Genomic DNA, 15,633 nt, shown 5'->3' with positions numbered 1-15,633 from the left:
ATTGGTCTGGCCACTTTTGGAATACTGCGTTCAATTCTGGTCTCCCTGCTGTAGGGAGGAAGTTGTGAAACTCGAACGGGTACATAAAAGCTTCACAAGGGTGTTACCGGGGTAGGAGGGTTTGAGCTATAGGGAGCGGCTGAATAGGCTGGGGCTATTTTGCCCAGAGCATCGAAGGCTGAGGGGTGATGTTATAGAGGTTTATAAAATCATGACGGGCATGGACATGGTAAATAGACAAGGTGTTTTCCCTGGGGTGGGGGAGTCTAAAACTAGAGGTTTAAGGTGAGAGGGGAAGGATTTAAAAGGCGCTCAAGGGGCAACATTTTTCATGCAGAGGGTGGCACGTGTATGGAACAAGCTGCCAGAGGAAGTGGTGGAGGCTGGTACAATTACAACATTTAAAAGGCATCTGGATGGGTACATGAAAAGGAAGAGTTTAGAGAGCTATGGGCCAATGGGACTAGATTTATCTAGAATATCTGATTGGGCATGGACGAGTTGGACCAAAGGGTCTGTTTGTGTGCTGTATGTCTCTATGTCTCTCGGACTCTAACAGTGGGGAAGAAACAGTTCTTAAATCTTTTGGTATGAGTTTTCAAACTTTTGTAACTTCTGCCCAATGAAAGTGAGCATAGGAGGGTTTAACTGGGTGGGAGGGGTTTTTGATCACATTGGTTGGTTTCTTCATGCAGTGGGAAGTGTAGATGGAGTCAGTGGATGGAAGGCTGGTTTGTGTGATGGACTGGGCTGTGTTCACAACTCTCTGTATTTCTTGTGGTCTTGCACAGAGCAGTTGCCGTACCAAGCTGCGATGCATCAAGGTAGGATGCTTTCTATGGTGCATCTATAAAAATTGGTAACAGCCATTGTGGACGTGCCAAACTTCCCTTCTGGAGGGTTGTTAGAAAGCACTCCCACACACAAAGAATGGTGGAATTTGGGGACTCTCTTCATTAAACAGCGGTCAATGCTAATTTGATTGTTCCATTGAAATATGAGGTGCACCAATTTTTATTAAGCAAGGGTATCAAGGGATAGGATCCCGAGGCAGGCTGAATGGCCTACTCCTGTTGCTGTGTTCCTAAATGTGGAACTTACTATGACATTCAGGGAAAGAGTGCAATGGAATTCCACACTTTTGCTAGAAAAGCAAAAAACAGCAGACGCTGGGGATCTGAAAAACGGAAATGGCTGGAGAAACTCAGCAGGCCTGGCGGCATCTGTGTTTCTTCAGGTTTTTCTGTTTTTGCTTTTTCTTGCTATATTTGTTTTGTATCTGTAGATGTACACCAGCAGATCCAAATGTTCCATTCCCACTCCCGAACCCTGTTTGTTGAGTGTCTTTTCAGGGTGACTAACTCATTTTTTTTTGTTTTCCTGCCCTTACTGCAAGTATTCTGACTCTCAAGGGTGGCTGCCTAGATGTTGAACTGACCCTCTGCAATAGATGGGTAAAATGGTCTCAGCCTGTAACCTCTGCTTCCACAGGTTGGAAGTTTTACCATGTGACATTCCAAACGCTGTGCCCTTTCCATCCTCTTGCAATTGCCCACCCCCAATGGGAAAGGGAGCTGTCCCGTTTATTATCAAACTAGCTGAAGCTCGATTCATTTGCGAAAGATCATTCCTGCCTCTGATTGGTTTAGAATCAGATGGAATGCTCCGGTTATCTCCCACGGTCCGAAGATGTGCAGGGTTAGGGTAGATTGGCTGTGCTATATTGCCCAAAGTGCCCAGGGATGTGCAGGCTGGGTGGGTCAGCCATGGGAAATGCAGGGTTACAGGGATAGTGTAGGGGGGTTGGGTCTGCGTGTGATGCTCTTCAGAGGATCAGTGTGGACCCGATGGGCTGCATGGGCTGCTCCCCACCCCCAACCCCTGCCACCCCACATTGTGGGAATTCTATGATTCTAGGAGATGGAAGTGCTCTAAGGGAAATTGGGTAATTTTGTTTAATGTCTCCATGGCTTTCCTCCTGTTTTTGGTGATTCATGACTCACTTCTCGAGACTCCAGGGAGATCCTGGAAAGTTGGTATCCTGGCCTGAGATGTCAGGTGCTAATACTTTACTGGTTTAACTGAAGCTCTCCAAGTGCAACATAAGCTTCTAACTCACCCAGGGACCCTGAGCTTCATAACAGGCTCTAACAGATGCCCAGTGGAAAGAAAATATCAAATGTGATCTCAAATATCTTTATGTATCTCCCATGGATTATGCTGTTCGATGGGTCAGTGTGGACTCGATTAGACAAATGGCCTGCTGTAGGGATTCTATGATTTTACGACATTGACATAATGTTTAGAATCAGGTTTGGACAGTTAATTTGGCCTGACCCTTAGTGTTGGACCCATGGCCTGAGTCCTTGGGACAACACTGAGCCAATGATCATGATTGAAAATGGGACGTTTTTTTTTTACTGGTCGTGCATCGCCCTGTCCTTTTTCCAGCTGGGGTGGGGGGGTGATGTTTGAAGGCCTCCTGATGGAAAAATGAAATCCAACACAGAGTAGGGAGTGTGACCAAGTGGATTGCTCCTCGAAACGGGTGAGCACACAGACCTAAAAGGGCTGAAAGGCCCTCAGAACCCCTCTCCCCCTCCAAAAAAAAACTTGCTCTGCTTCTTTGCTGGGGTCATGTGCATAGGTCGGGGTTGGGGGAGGGGGGCTGGGGTCCTCAAAATCATCAGCGGAGTCAGTAGAGGAGGAAGTAGAGCCAGGAGAGGTGGTGGGATTGGAAGGGTTTTGGGCATTGGTGGGAGGGTGAGCGGCGTGTATGTGGGAGTCGGGACGGTGGGGGGAGGGTGTTCTCATTTTCAGACTCGTTGCTTCAGTCAACAGGAGGGGTTGGGGCAAGGGCCCCGGGTGTGGATTGCGATGGGAATAAACTTTCCAATTTCCCTCACAGAAGTGCCATTGACTTTGTCCGCGCAGCTGGAGAATTGTTCAGATGTGATCCGCGTGCTGTGCCTGGGAGGGGCGCACATCGACTTCCGAGCACGGGACGGTATGACAGCCCTCCACAAGGCCGCCATAACCAGGAACTACAATGGAGTCTTGGTAACTATGAAGTTGGAGGGAGGGGATATCACACCTAAATAGTTAACCCCAACCAACCCCTCCCAGCCCCCAGAAATCCTAAACTATAAAATCATTTTTTGTTAGAAGCTACAGATACGCAGGAGAAAGGAAAATGCCCAGATAGTTTTTGAATCAAACAAATCCTCTGGTGGCCAATAATGCCCCTGTGCATTCTTCGCCGCACCGTCTCGACCAATCAGGGTCCAGCCATTCAGCACTCTGTTCTCGTATGTAATAAGTTGGTGTTCCCTGTGGAATTTGGCATTCTTGCATGTGTCCTGGTCAATGCTGCAGCTTCAGTTTTGATGGTACTTCACTTTTTGCTAATGCTTAATCGCTGTTCTACTCAACGACTAATCTGTAAAATTATTTTTTTCTTCTTCTGCATCCCTTGCATCTGCTAACTCTTCCCGTTTTTCCATTTTAATTTTTTGTATCCACATATGTGAAGCGCACTGTGTCACCTTGTAATTATACCCTGCCAGCAATGTTGGCAATAACTATTCATCCAGCTTTCCCTCAAAGATGCACTTGGCTCAACTCCAGGCACTCCCCATGCCAAGTATTCCATATCCTGCTATCTCTGCACGCTTGTGTGTGTCAGAAAAAGCCTCTCCTTCCCTTCGTGCTCTTCAGGTGATGAGTTTAACCGAGTGGCTACTGATTTACAATGCTTTACCTCATGGCTGGTGGAACCGCAGGGGTGATGGGGTTTGGTTAGCTCAGGAGGCTGGATGAGGGCGGGTTCAATTCCTGTGCCCATTGAAGTTATCAAGGCAGTCCCTCCTTCTCAAGCCTTCCCCTTGCCTGAGGCACAGGGACCCGCAAGTTAAACCTCCACAAGTCACCTCTCTCACGGGAGTGAGCTGCTCTTCGGTATGGTAAGGTAGCGGTGGCTCTACCCAGTGGAAAAAGGCTTGGTGGGACGGGAATTGTATGCTCAAAGGGGAAATATTGGGGGCCAAAGAAAAAAGAGACGATGCAGCGCAAACTGATTGCCCTTTGAATGGGCTAGCATAGGGTAGATGGGTAGAATGGCCCTCTGTGCTGCAGAATTCTATTCAATATGGCCCCTTCCTCGCTCTCCCCAGTTTAATTGTAGGTATTTGGTCAACGTATATTAAAAGGGAGACAAATAATGTTGCCATCAGTTGCTGCAAAATGCTGCACCTTCAGGCACAGGCAAGATACACAGTCAAACACAGAACTTGATAAAGCAGAGCAGCATCTTTTAGGGCTTACACGACATGAGAATCCATAACCTAACCGCACCCAGCTGTCTGTCTCGCCATCCAAAATCTTTGAAAAGTGCAGAGTCTGAAGCAGTTATGCAGGTGAGGCTTTAAACCAAGGCTTGGCTGTCCTTTCCAATTGTAAAAAGAAATCCCACAGCCAGGATTTCGAAGTGGAGCAGAGGAATTCCGGCCACTGACCCAGCCCTACATCACTAAACAAAGAAAGCATCTGCGTCTGTGCTTTTTAACACACTGTGCACATTTGTGCACCAGAAGGAGGTGGGGGCTCTCGAAGGGATTTAGAAACAATTTACCAAGATGTTGCCTGGTTTGGAGGCACTAACTCTGAGGAGTGATTAGGCAAACCTGATTTGTTTTTCCTTTTGTGGGACAATCTGGTTGAAGGTTATAAAATTGTGAGAATGGATAGTCAGTGTCTTTTCCCCAGGGTAAAAATATCAGTTTCTAGGGGACACAGGGAGTAAGTTTAAAGGAGATGTGAGACACAGGTTTCTTTTAACACAGCAAGTGCCTGGAATGCACTGCCGGAAGTGGTGGAGGTGGATACAATAGCAATCTTTAAGAGGTACATCGATAGGCAAAGTGTAGAGGCAAAAGGTTTTACTTTAGAAAGGTATCGTGTGTTGGCGCTGCCCTGGTGTGCCAAAGGGCCTATCCCTGTGCTGTACTGTTCTTTGTTCCTTGCTGTTTGTGGGAGCTTGCTGTGTATAAATGAACCATTCCTACAGTAGCTACATGCCTGAAGCATCCCATTGGCTGAGCCAAGCTTTGGGATGCCTCATGGTTATGAAGCATCACTGGCAGGTAGCTAAGTCTTGGCGTTTCGAGTTGTACACTCGGGGAGTCGTGACAGCGCAGAGAGAGGACATGCGGTCTATTGAGTTGGAGGTTGGTTCTCCTTGCAGCAGTCTGTCCTATTCCTCTGCTCTATCTCCATCTCCCTGTGTAGGTCATTCCCACCAATTGCCCATCTAATCTCTTTCTAAATGAATTTACTGTTTGCATTCCCATCTCCCTCCTGGGCAGTAGGTTCACTAACTGTGTGAAAAGGTTCTTAGTGAGTTTTGAGAAGATTTGTAGCTCAGGTTGAGGTTCTGGATGTGAGTTTGCTCGCTGAGCTGGATGGTTAGTTTTCAGACGTTTCGTCACCATTCTAGGTAATATCATCAGTGAGCCTCCGACGAAGCGCTGGTGTTATGTCCCGCTTTCTATTTATCTGGTTAGGTTTCCTTGGGTTGGTGATATCATTTCCTGCGTTGGTGATGTCATTTCCTGTTCTTTTTCTCAGGGGATGGTAGATTGGCTCCAAATCAATGTGTTTGTTGATGGAGTTCCGGTTGGAATGCCATGCTTCTAGGAATTCTCGTGCATGTCTCTGTTTGGCTTGTCCTAGGGTGGATGTGTTGTCCCAATCAAAGTGGTGTCCTTCCTTATCTGTGTGTAAGGATACGAGTGATAGTGGGTCATGTCGTTTTGTGGCTAGTTGATGTTCATGTATCCTGGTGGCTAGCTTCGTGCCAGTTTGTCCAATGTTCTTCTTCATAACCTTTTGTTGATTTGTTCATGGGATGAGAGCGTTGCTTGCTTGGCCAGCATTTTTGTTGCCCATCTCTAATTGCCCAGAGGGCAGTTAAGAGTTGACCACATGTAGGTCAGACCAGGTAAAGATGGCAGTTTCCATCTTTAAAAAACTTTAGTGAACTTGATGGGATTTTCCAACATCATTAGACTCTTAATTCCATTTGTATTGAATTCAAATTCCACCATCTGCCTTGGTGGGATATGAACCTGGGTCCCCAAAAGATTACCTATGTCTCTGAATTAACAGTCCAGTGACGATACACCTGAATTTCCCTTGTGGGGGGTGGAAAACCACACTGGAGTGTGCTAGAAGGACCACATTTTTGGGAATCCCACAGAAATAGACTGATTGCGGTTGGGACAAAATTCGATGATAACAAGCTGTAGTGATGAGGTTTAGGCCTTTCAGTGGTTTTGTTTTGTTTTTGTTTGCTGTCCTAGACGTTGCTGGAATTAGGTGCCTCCCCAAATTACAAAGATCGGCGAGCATTGACACCTTTGTATCACACGGCTATCGTTGGAGGAGATACCAGCTGCTGTGAACTGCTGCTGTACAACCGGGCACAGATTGGCTTTGCTGATGAGAATGGCTGGCAAGAGATTCACCAGGTAGGCATCCTGCTCCCCTCCCCCTACCACCAAATACAGAGCAGTTCCATTCGAGCTCCCCTACCCCTCGAGACGTTGGCGCCCAATTCTTCCTTATTTCGGAGAATGTGAGTGTTGCTGGCTGGGCCAGTAGGTTGCCTATTCCTAATGACCCTTGAGGGGGCTGCATGGTGCAGTTCCTGCCTCAGGGCTAGAAGCTCCAGGTCTTACTCCAGGATTTCTCATGACGTTTACAAACGGATAGGTTCGTGGAATGGGCCGAATGTCGGTGTCTGAAGGAGTGCTGCCCCAAAAGAGCTCAAAGGAGTTCCTTCTGGTGTCCTCCTCATCATCTATCCCTGAGGAAACGCTGCAATAAAAAACAGACAACACGGCTTCCTGTAACGGTGACTCAGTGGTTAGCACCGCTGCCTCACAGTGTCAGGGACCTGGGTTCGATCCCACCCTCGGGGGACTGTGCGCGTCTGCGTGGCTTTCCTCCGGGTGCTCCGGTTTCTCTCTCCTTGTCCAAAGATGTCAAATAAGTAAAAGAAAGTTTTGGAGGGATATGGGCCAAACGCAGGCAGGTGGCAGTAGTTCAGTTTGGAGACATGGTCGACATGGACTGGCTGGACCGAACGGCCTGTTTGTGTGCTCTGTGTACAGGTTAGGATGGATTGGCCATGCTACATTGTCCCATGGTGTCCAGGGATGTGTAGGTTAGCTGGGTCAGCCACAGTCAATGCAGATGGGGGTGGGAAGCTGTTTAGAGGGTTGGTGCAGACTCAACGGGCTGAAAGGCCTCTATCTTCACCATAGGGATTCTCTGAATCTTCAGAACTAGAAGCATCTAGGAAGAGCCTGTCTCTCCAACAGGCCCTGTTGGTTTTCTGTCCCTTGCCTCCCCTCCACTCTCAGTCTTTGTCTCTGACAGGCTTGCCATCACGGTCATGCACAGCATCTGGAAATTCTGTTGTTCTATGGAGCAGAAATCAACAGCCTGAATGCGTCGGGGAACACAGCACTACATCTGTGTGCTCTGTACAACAGGGTCGGTATCTGATGTGAGTTATGTTGAATGAGTTACTGTATTCTTTTTATGGGATTAGTTCCTGTTTACTGCCTCCAGTTATTCTGCCCCTTTTTTTAAACCCCTGTCATTACCACAACCTCTGGGCACCCGACTTATCTAAGAGAGCTCCCACACAGCGTACTCAAATTCTGGGTGGACCAGTTGATTTATACATAGAGTAGGAAATAACCTGGGAGCGAGTGACAAACTGGAATCCAATGAAGGAGTTCAGGTTGGTGAGGGAGGGGTGTTATGTGTAGAATAACAGATATCCAGAAGAGGCTGGAATCTAATAGAGGTACGTGAGTGGTTTACATACGTAATAAAAGACACCTGACAGTGAGTAACCGGCAGTAATCTACGGGAGGGCTTTATATATAGAAATACTGACACCTCAAGAAAGGTACAGACTGCAGGCTAATGGCAGGCTCAGGAGGTTTATATATAGAATAATGGATACTTAGGAGTGAATTACAGCCTGGAAATTAATGTGGGGATTTGGGGAGCTTTTTTTAAGAACCATAGATACCCGAGAGTGAGTTACAGACTGGAATCTAATCACGGGGCTGGTTTATATGTAGAATAACAGATACTGGAGTGAGTTACAGACTGGAATCTAATTGACGGGTTCAGGGATTTAGATACAGAATAACAGATAGCCTGGGATGAGTTATAAACTGGAATCAAGTTTGGTTGGGGGAGTAGAATTCAGGGGTTATTATAATCAGAGGAACTGATACCAGGGAGTGAATTACAGGAAGCTGGTTTGGGGATTGCTGTGTTATGAGACGGTATTTCAAGCATTGATTGTTTTATGCATTTTTGTTTCAACATGCAGACTCCATGCAAACACCATGCGTGCCCGCGTGTCACATCCATGATCTACCCGAATTACATTAAACTTGTCATAGTGTTAAGGGCTTGGATTGGGAAAAATTTGCTAAGTGTGTACAAGAAAACTTTCTTTTTCAATATGTGGAGGCTAGTACAATTATAACATGAAAAAAAGCATCTGGATAAGTACATGAATAGGAAGAGTTTGGAGGGATGTGAGCCAAATGTTGGGAAATGGGACGAGGTCAGTTCAGGATACCTGGTCGGCATTGACGAGTTGAGATGGGTGAGCCTGACATCAGTGGAGGGCAAGTTGTTGGAAGGGATTCTGAGGACAGGAGTTACATATATTTGGAAAGGCAGGGACTGATTAAGGATAGTCAACATGGCTTTGTGTGTGGGAAATCGTGTCTCACTAACTTGATTGAATTTTTTGAAGAGGTGACAAAGAGGTTTGATGAGACAGAGTGGTAGACGTTGTCTATATGGACTTCAGCAAGGCCTTCAACAAGGTCCACATGATAGACTGTTAGTAAGGTTAGATCACAAGGAATGCAGGGGGAGCTGGCCAGTTGGATACAAAAGTGGTTTGAAGGTAGAAGACAGATGGTGGTGGTAGAGGGTTATTTTTCAGGCTGTAAGCCTGTGACCAGTGGTGTGCCACAGGGATCGGTGCTGGGCCCACAGCTTTTGTCATTTGGATAAATGATTTGGATGTGAATATAGGAGACATGGTGAGAAAGTTTGCAAATTTGAGGGTGTAGTGGATGGCGAAGAAGGTTACCTCAGAGTACAACGTGACCTTGACCAGATGGACCAATGGGCTGAGGAGTTGCAGATGGAGTTTAATTTAGATAAAAGTGAGGCATTGCATTTTGGTAAGACAAACCAGGGCTGGACCTGTATAGTTAATGATAGGGCCCTGGAGAGAGCTGTCAAACAGAGAGACCTCAGGCAGCAGGTGCATTGTTCCTTGAAAGTGGAGTTGCAGGTAGACAAGCTGGTGAAGAAGGCATTTGGCCTTTCTTGGTCAGATCATTGAGTATAGGAATTCGGATGTCATGTTGTGGCTGTAGGATATTGATGAGGCCGCTTTTATAATGCTGCGAACAACTCTGGTCACCCCTCTATAGTAATAACGTTGTTAAACTTGAGAGGGTGTGGAAAAGATTGACAAGGATTTTGCCAGGGTTGGAGGGTTTGAGCTACAGGGAGAGGCTGAATAGGCTTGGGCTATTTTCCCTGGAGCATCGGAGGCTGATAGAATCATGAGGGGTATGGACTGGGTGAATAGCCCAGGTCTTTTTCCTGGTTTGGGTGGTCTAAAACTTGAGGATATAGGTTTAAGGTGAGAGGGGAAAGATTTAAAAGGGGTCTAAGGTGCAACTTTTTCACACAGAGGGTGGTGCGTGTGTGGAATGAGCTGCCAGAGGAAATGGTGGTATAATTACAACATTTAAAAATGTATCTGGATGGGTACACGAATTGGAAGAGTTTAGAGAGATATGGGCCAAATGCTGGCAAATGAGACAAAGTCAGATTGGGACGTCTGGTCAGGGAGGATGAGTCTGAAGAGTCTGTTTCCATGCCGTATGGCTCTGTAACTGAAATGGGCCATTCAGCCCAATTGGTCAATGCTGGTCCAGCTGCTCCACATGGACCTGCACCAACCTCTCTAGCAGCATAACCTTCTGTTTCTTTCTCTCTCATGTACCCCTGTAGCTTCCCCTTTAAGGAATCTAACCTACTGTCCTCCATCATGCCATGTGGTAATGTGTACAGTGTCTGACAGTGTGAATGAAACCCTGCTACAGTTCTTCAGTTGAGAAAGACTTACCTTTCCTGCTTTTTGTTTTAAACGGGGAGGTTTAATTGAGGTGTTTAAAATGGGGAATAGAGGAGTAAATCAGGTGAATCTCTTCACACCCACGGGAGGGCTGGTAACCAGGTTCTGTAGCGATTGACACAGGAACCAGTGTCAATGTGAGGAGCCATTTTGTCATTGACTCAGTTGCATTGCTGTGACCCAGAATGCATTGCCTGGAATGGCAGTGGAAGACTTTTCAGAAGCAAAAATCGTATACTGGAGAAATACCTAAAAAACAAAAATACAGGAAACATTTAGGAGATAGTAGGAACTGCTGATGCTGGAGTCAGAGATAACACAGTGTGGAGCTGAATGAACACAGCAGGCCAGGCAGCATCAGAGGAGCAGGAAAGCTGACATTTTGGGTCTGGACCCTTCTTCAGGAAACATTTGACCGTCTAATGGGAAAAGAGCTGGAGAGTGGGACTGCCAGGACAGTTATGGGCAAAATGTGAGCACATAGGTTAGCATGTAGGAGTAGCGGGAGTGGTGAAGAGAGCAAATAGTATGTTGACCTTCATAGTGCAACCAAATGTATACTGGCCTTTGAGTCTAGTAATCAGTGAGGCAGTTAGTTGAGGTTGTACAGCAGGGTTTGATGGTTAGAAATCAGACACAATGATTAATGGTTCCAACCAGAGTTTTGTGTGACCTGACATATGCCTCGAAATATGAAAAGAGATTTGATCGGTTAGGATTGTATTCACTGGAATTTGGAAGAATGAAAGGCGATGTCATAGAAACCTAGAAAATTCTAACAAGGATAAATGCAGGAAGGATGTTCTTGATGACCAAGAAGCCCAGAACCTGGGGTCACAGCCTAAGGATAGAGAATGGGCCAATTAGGACTGAGATGAAGAGAAATATCTTCACCCAGACAGCAGGGAGCCCTGTGGAATTCTCTGCTAAGGAAAGAAAAACATTGCATGCTTTCAGAAAGGAGTTAGATATGTTTCTCAGGGTTAAAGGGTATTGGAGGGAAGCAGGAACATGGGAGCTGAGTTGGATGATCAGCCGTGATTATATTGAATGGCGGGGCAGGCTTGAAGGGCCGAATGACCTGCTGCTACTGTGTTTCTGTGCTTTTATGACATGACTGGCTGAATAATCTCCTTTGACAGGCTCCTGTGATTCTATGAACTAAACGTTGGCTCGTTGCAGAGCCTGAAAGTGAAGCTCTTCTTCCCAACAAACTGGGGCCACATCCCGAGGGAGCTGCGATCAGAGACTGACCTGCTTTGCGGAACCCCCCCTCCCCCCAAAAACAGTCAGCCCCATGAACATGATTTTCTCCTGGGGCGAGGATTTCACCCCCAAACCCTGCCACCCACCCAACCCTCTCTCTCCTGATACCTCCCAGTCAATTCTAAGAGGGATCAGTTTGACGCAATCCAGGACACAGCAGCCCCAATTGGCCAGGAGCCTGTCTATTTGCTTCATTGGTCACTCCCTCCAGCACCGACACCCAGGAGCAGCAGTGTCTACCTCCCAGAAGACACACTCCAGCAGCTCACCAGGGGTCATCTGACAGCATCTCCCTGACCTCGGACCCCTTCTTTACTTGGAGATGTTGGGGTCGGTGAGGAGGAGGCTAGGAGTGAGAGCGTGGGGCGAAAACGGTGGAGATGGGGGCTGGTTGAGGACCGGACCGAGTTGGCCTGTGATGCATCCTGTGGTCGAATGTCTGTGCAGCCTATACTCAAAGGCAGGAGACATTGGACGGTGAGCACCCACCAATAACTGGGGAGGCAAGTGAATGAGTCAGTGGGAGGAGGGGCGGTTGCTATGAGGACAGAGGTGAGGGTCCTGCAGAAAACGCTGGTGGAGTGCAGCTCTTAGTAAAATGGAATGGTGAAGGGATATTTGAGCACTGACCAGAATCTGCCTGACCCCAGGCTGTAGGGGGCTGCAGTAGTAGCTGCTCAGATTGGAGAGGCCACACAAGGTCGACACAGTTTAAACACCTAAATGTTTCACCTGAATATTTGTTAAACACCAGAAACATCGTGTAACATCAGCTGCGTGACCATCTCTGAGTCTGCCCCCCCCCGCCTCTGATTTTACCGTTTGAATCTCTGTGTTCTAGTTTCTGTCTTTCTTCCCCACCTCTCTGTCATTCCCCCACCTCTCTCCACTGTTCTGTCTCTCCTCCTATGGAGGAGAGGATGCATCACAGGGATACTGGGAGGTATCAGGATTGCGTCAAACTGATCCCACTTAGAATTGACTGGGAGGTATCATGTTCATGGGGCTGACTGTTTTTGGGGGGAGGGGGGGTTCCGCAAAGCAGGTCAGTCTCTGTTGCCATCACAGGCCAACATATTTTCAGCTTCTACCTCTGTCCTCTTTCTCCTCTCTCTCTCCCCACTGCCCCCACAGACTGTGTCTCGCACTGTCCACTTACAGTCTCCTTAAATCAGCTTCTTTCTTTTTCTGCTGTCTCCTTCCCTCTCTCCCTCTAGACCCCGTTCTCTCTCTTTCTCTCAGTCTCTCCCTCCCTCTCTGCCCTGTCTCCTTCCCTCTCTGCACATCGACCCTGTTCTCTCTCTTTCTCTCACTCACTCTCTCCCTCTCTCGCTGCCCTGTCTCATTCCCATCTCTCCCCCCTCTGCCCCCACGGCGTATTTCTCTCTCTCTCTCTATCTCTGTCTCTCTCACCACTACCTGACCAATTGTCTCTCCCTGGCCCAACATTCAGCTGAATTTCTAATAAAGGTCCCATTTTAAATCTTCCATTTTCCTGCTCTGCATGTGCCCTACTCTTCCTTCAGTAATACTTTGTATGTTGCCCTCCATTGGTCAACTGACGAGTGTCTCTCTGCCATCTCTCTCCGTCTCTCTCTTCCCCGATCTCTCGGGCAGTGCCATGTGGAGCTGCCCCCCTTTCAGATGTTAATTCGAGGGACCTGTTACCTCTTCAGTTAATAATATTTTAAAGGATCTCCCTGGAGTACTGGCCAATGTTTAGCCCTAAATCAGTGTCACTGAAGCAGAGTACCTGCTCATTGTCAAATTACTGTGTGGGAGCTTGCTGTACACAAATTGAATTTCCTACATTGTAAATCCCAATCTCTCTCTTCAGTTGCGCTCTCTCTCTCTCTCTCTCTCTCTCCAGAACCTCAATTTCTCTGTTTTCTCTCCGTACCTCCCTGTTGTCATCTCCCTCTTTTCATTCTCTGCCCCTCTTCACCTTCTTTTTCACACATTCTCACTCACACACGCACACTGACACACTCGCACTCACTCATGCTCAAATGCACATGCTTACACGTATTTACATACAGACACACTCACACATGCTTGCACACCCTTGCACACACTCAATCACGCACACATACACACGTTCTCTCACTGTCTCTCTCTCCCTCTCACACGCGCATGCACACACACAAAAAAACACACACGCACAGACACACACACACGCGCGCACACATGCATGCACACACAAACACAAAACAGGACAGCCTGCATCAGTGTGAGTTGAAAGTTGGTGCCAACATGCAAAGCTAAAGCAATGAGAGAGAAAAGTACATAGAAGGTGGCAAGAAAAGGAGAGGGCATGTGAGTGATTTAGAAAAGGATAGGGTAGGACATTGTTCTGAGCAAGTTTAGACTCCCCTCATTGTCCATGTGTCTCTGCCTGTCCATTAATAACTGCCATCCTGTCTGTCTGACTGTTTGTCACCTCACTGTAGCTATCAGTTTCTGTCTGTGTCACTGTGTCAGGCAACATGTATCTCTCTCTAGATACCTCCGTCTCTCTGTAAATCACTTTTTGTCATGTCTTGTTAATCTGTGTGTGAGTGCTGGCTTGTTGGTTTTGTGTGTCTGAGATAATGGGAACTGCAGATGCTGGAGAATCCAAGACAACAAAGTGTGGAGCTGGATGAACACAGCAGGCCAAGCAGCATCTCAGGAGCACAAAAGCTGATGTTTCGGGCCTAGACCCTTCATCAGAGAGGGGGATGGGGAGAGGGTTCTGGAATAAATAGGGAGAGAGGGAGAGGCAGACCGAAGATGGAGAGAAAAGAAGATAGGTGGAGAGGAGAGTATAGGTGGGGAGGTAGGGAGGGGATAGGTCAGTCCAGGGAAGACGGACAGGTCAAGGAGGTGGGATGAGGTTAGTAGGTAGGAAATGGAGGTGTGGCCTGAGATGGGAGGAAGGGATGGGTGAGAGGAAGAACAGGTTAGGGAGGCAGAGACAGGCTGGGCTGGTTTTGGGATGCAGTGGGGGAGGGGACGAGCTGGGCTGGTTTTGGGATGCAGTGGGGGAAGGGGAGATTTTGAAGCTGGTGAAGTCCACATTGATACCATTGGGCTGCAGGGTTCCCAAGCGGAATATGTGTTGCTGTTCCTGCAACCTTTGGGTGGCTTCCTTGTTGCACTGCAGGAGGCCCATGATGGACATGTCGTCTGAAGAATGGGAGGGGGAGTTAAAATGGATCGTGACTGGGAGGTGCAGTTGTTTATTGCGAACCTGGCGGAGGTGTACTGCAAAGCAGTCCCCAAGCCTCCGCTTGGTTTCCCCAATGTAGAGGAAGCCACACCGGGTACAGTGGATACAGTATACCACATTGGCAGATGTGCAGATGAACCTCTGCTTAATGTGGAAAGTCATCTTGGGGCCTGGGATAGGGGTGAGGGAGGAGGTGTGGGGGCAAGTGTAGCACTTCCTGCGGTTGCAGGGGAAGGTGCCGGGTGTGGTGGGGTTGGAGGGCAGTGTGGAGCAAACAAGGGAGTCACGGAGAGAGTTGTCTTGGACATCTGGGATGTGCGGGAGTGGAATGTCTCATCCTGGGAGCAGATGCGGCGGAGGCGGAGGAATTGGGAATAGGGGATGGAATTTTTGCAGGAGGGTGGGTGGGAGGATGTGTATTCTAGGTAGCTGTGGGAGTCAGTGGGCTTGAAATGAACATCAGTTTCTAGCTGGTTGCCTGAGATGGAGACTGAGAGGTCCAGGAAGGTGAGGGATGTGCTGAAGATGGCCCAGGTGAACTTGAGGTTGGGGTGGAAGGTGTTGGTGAAGTGGATGAACTGTTCTTCAAGTTCTTCAAGGACCGCAACTTTCCCCCCGCAGTGGTCGAAAACGCCCTTGACCGCGTCTCCCACATTTCCCGCAACACATCCCTCACACCCCGCACAGGCCACAACCGCCCAAAGAGGATCCCCCTCGTTCTCACACACCACCCCACCAACCTCCGGATACAACGCATCATCCTCTGACACTTCTGCCATCTACAATCCGACCCCACCACCCAAGACATTTTTCCATCCCCACCCTTGTCTGCTTTCCGGAGAGACCACTCTCTCCATGACTCCCTTGTTTGCTCCACAATCCCCTCCAACCCCACCAC

General features: G+C 48.0%; 1 protein-coding gene across 1 annotated transcript in view; it reads left to right on the top strand.

Moving 5' to 3' along the window:
* Positions 1-15,633, top strand: part of LOC125447020 (SH3 and multiple ankyrin repeat domains protein 1-like) — a 241,740-nt gene that overhangs the window by 46,355 nt on the left and 179,752 nt on the right. The window contains exons 6-8 of the mRNA XM_059640702.1: positions 2,909-3,060; positions 6,360-6,527; positions 7,441-7,557. Coding sequence (XP_059496685.1) covers positions 2,909-3,060; positions 6,360-6,527; positions 7,441-7,557 — 437 coding nt within the window. The remainder of the gene's footprint in view (positions 1-2,908; positions 3,061-6,359; positions 6,528-7,440; positions 7,558-15,633) is intronic.

The sequence above is a fragment of the Stegostoma tigrinum genome, chromosome 38 (genome assembly GCF_030684315.1).
Source record: "Stegostoma tigrinum isolate sSteTig4 chromosome 38, sSteTig4.hap1, whole genome shotgun sequence".
Classification (NCBI taxonomy): domain Eukaryota; kingdom Metazoa; phylum Chordata; class Chondrichthyes; order Orectolobiformes; family Stegostomatidae; genus Stegostoma; species Stegostoma tigrinum.
This window is presented reverse-complemented; position numbering and strand designations above follow the sequence as displayed.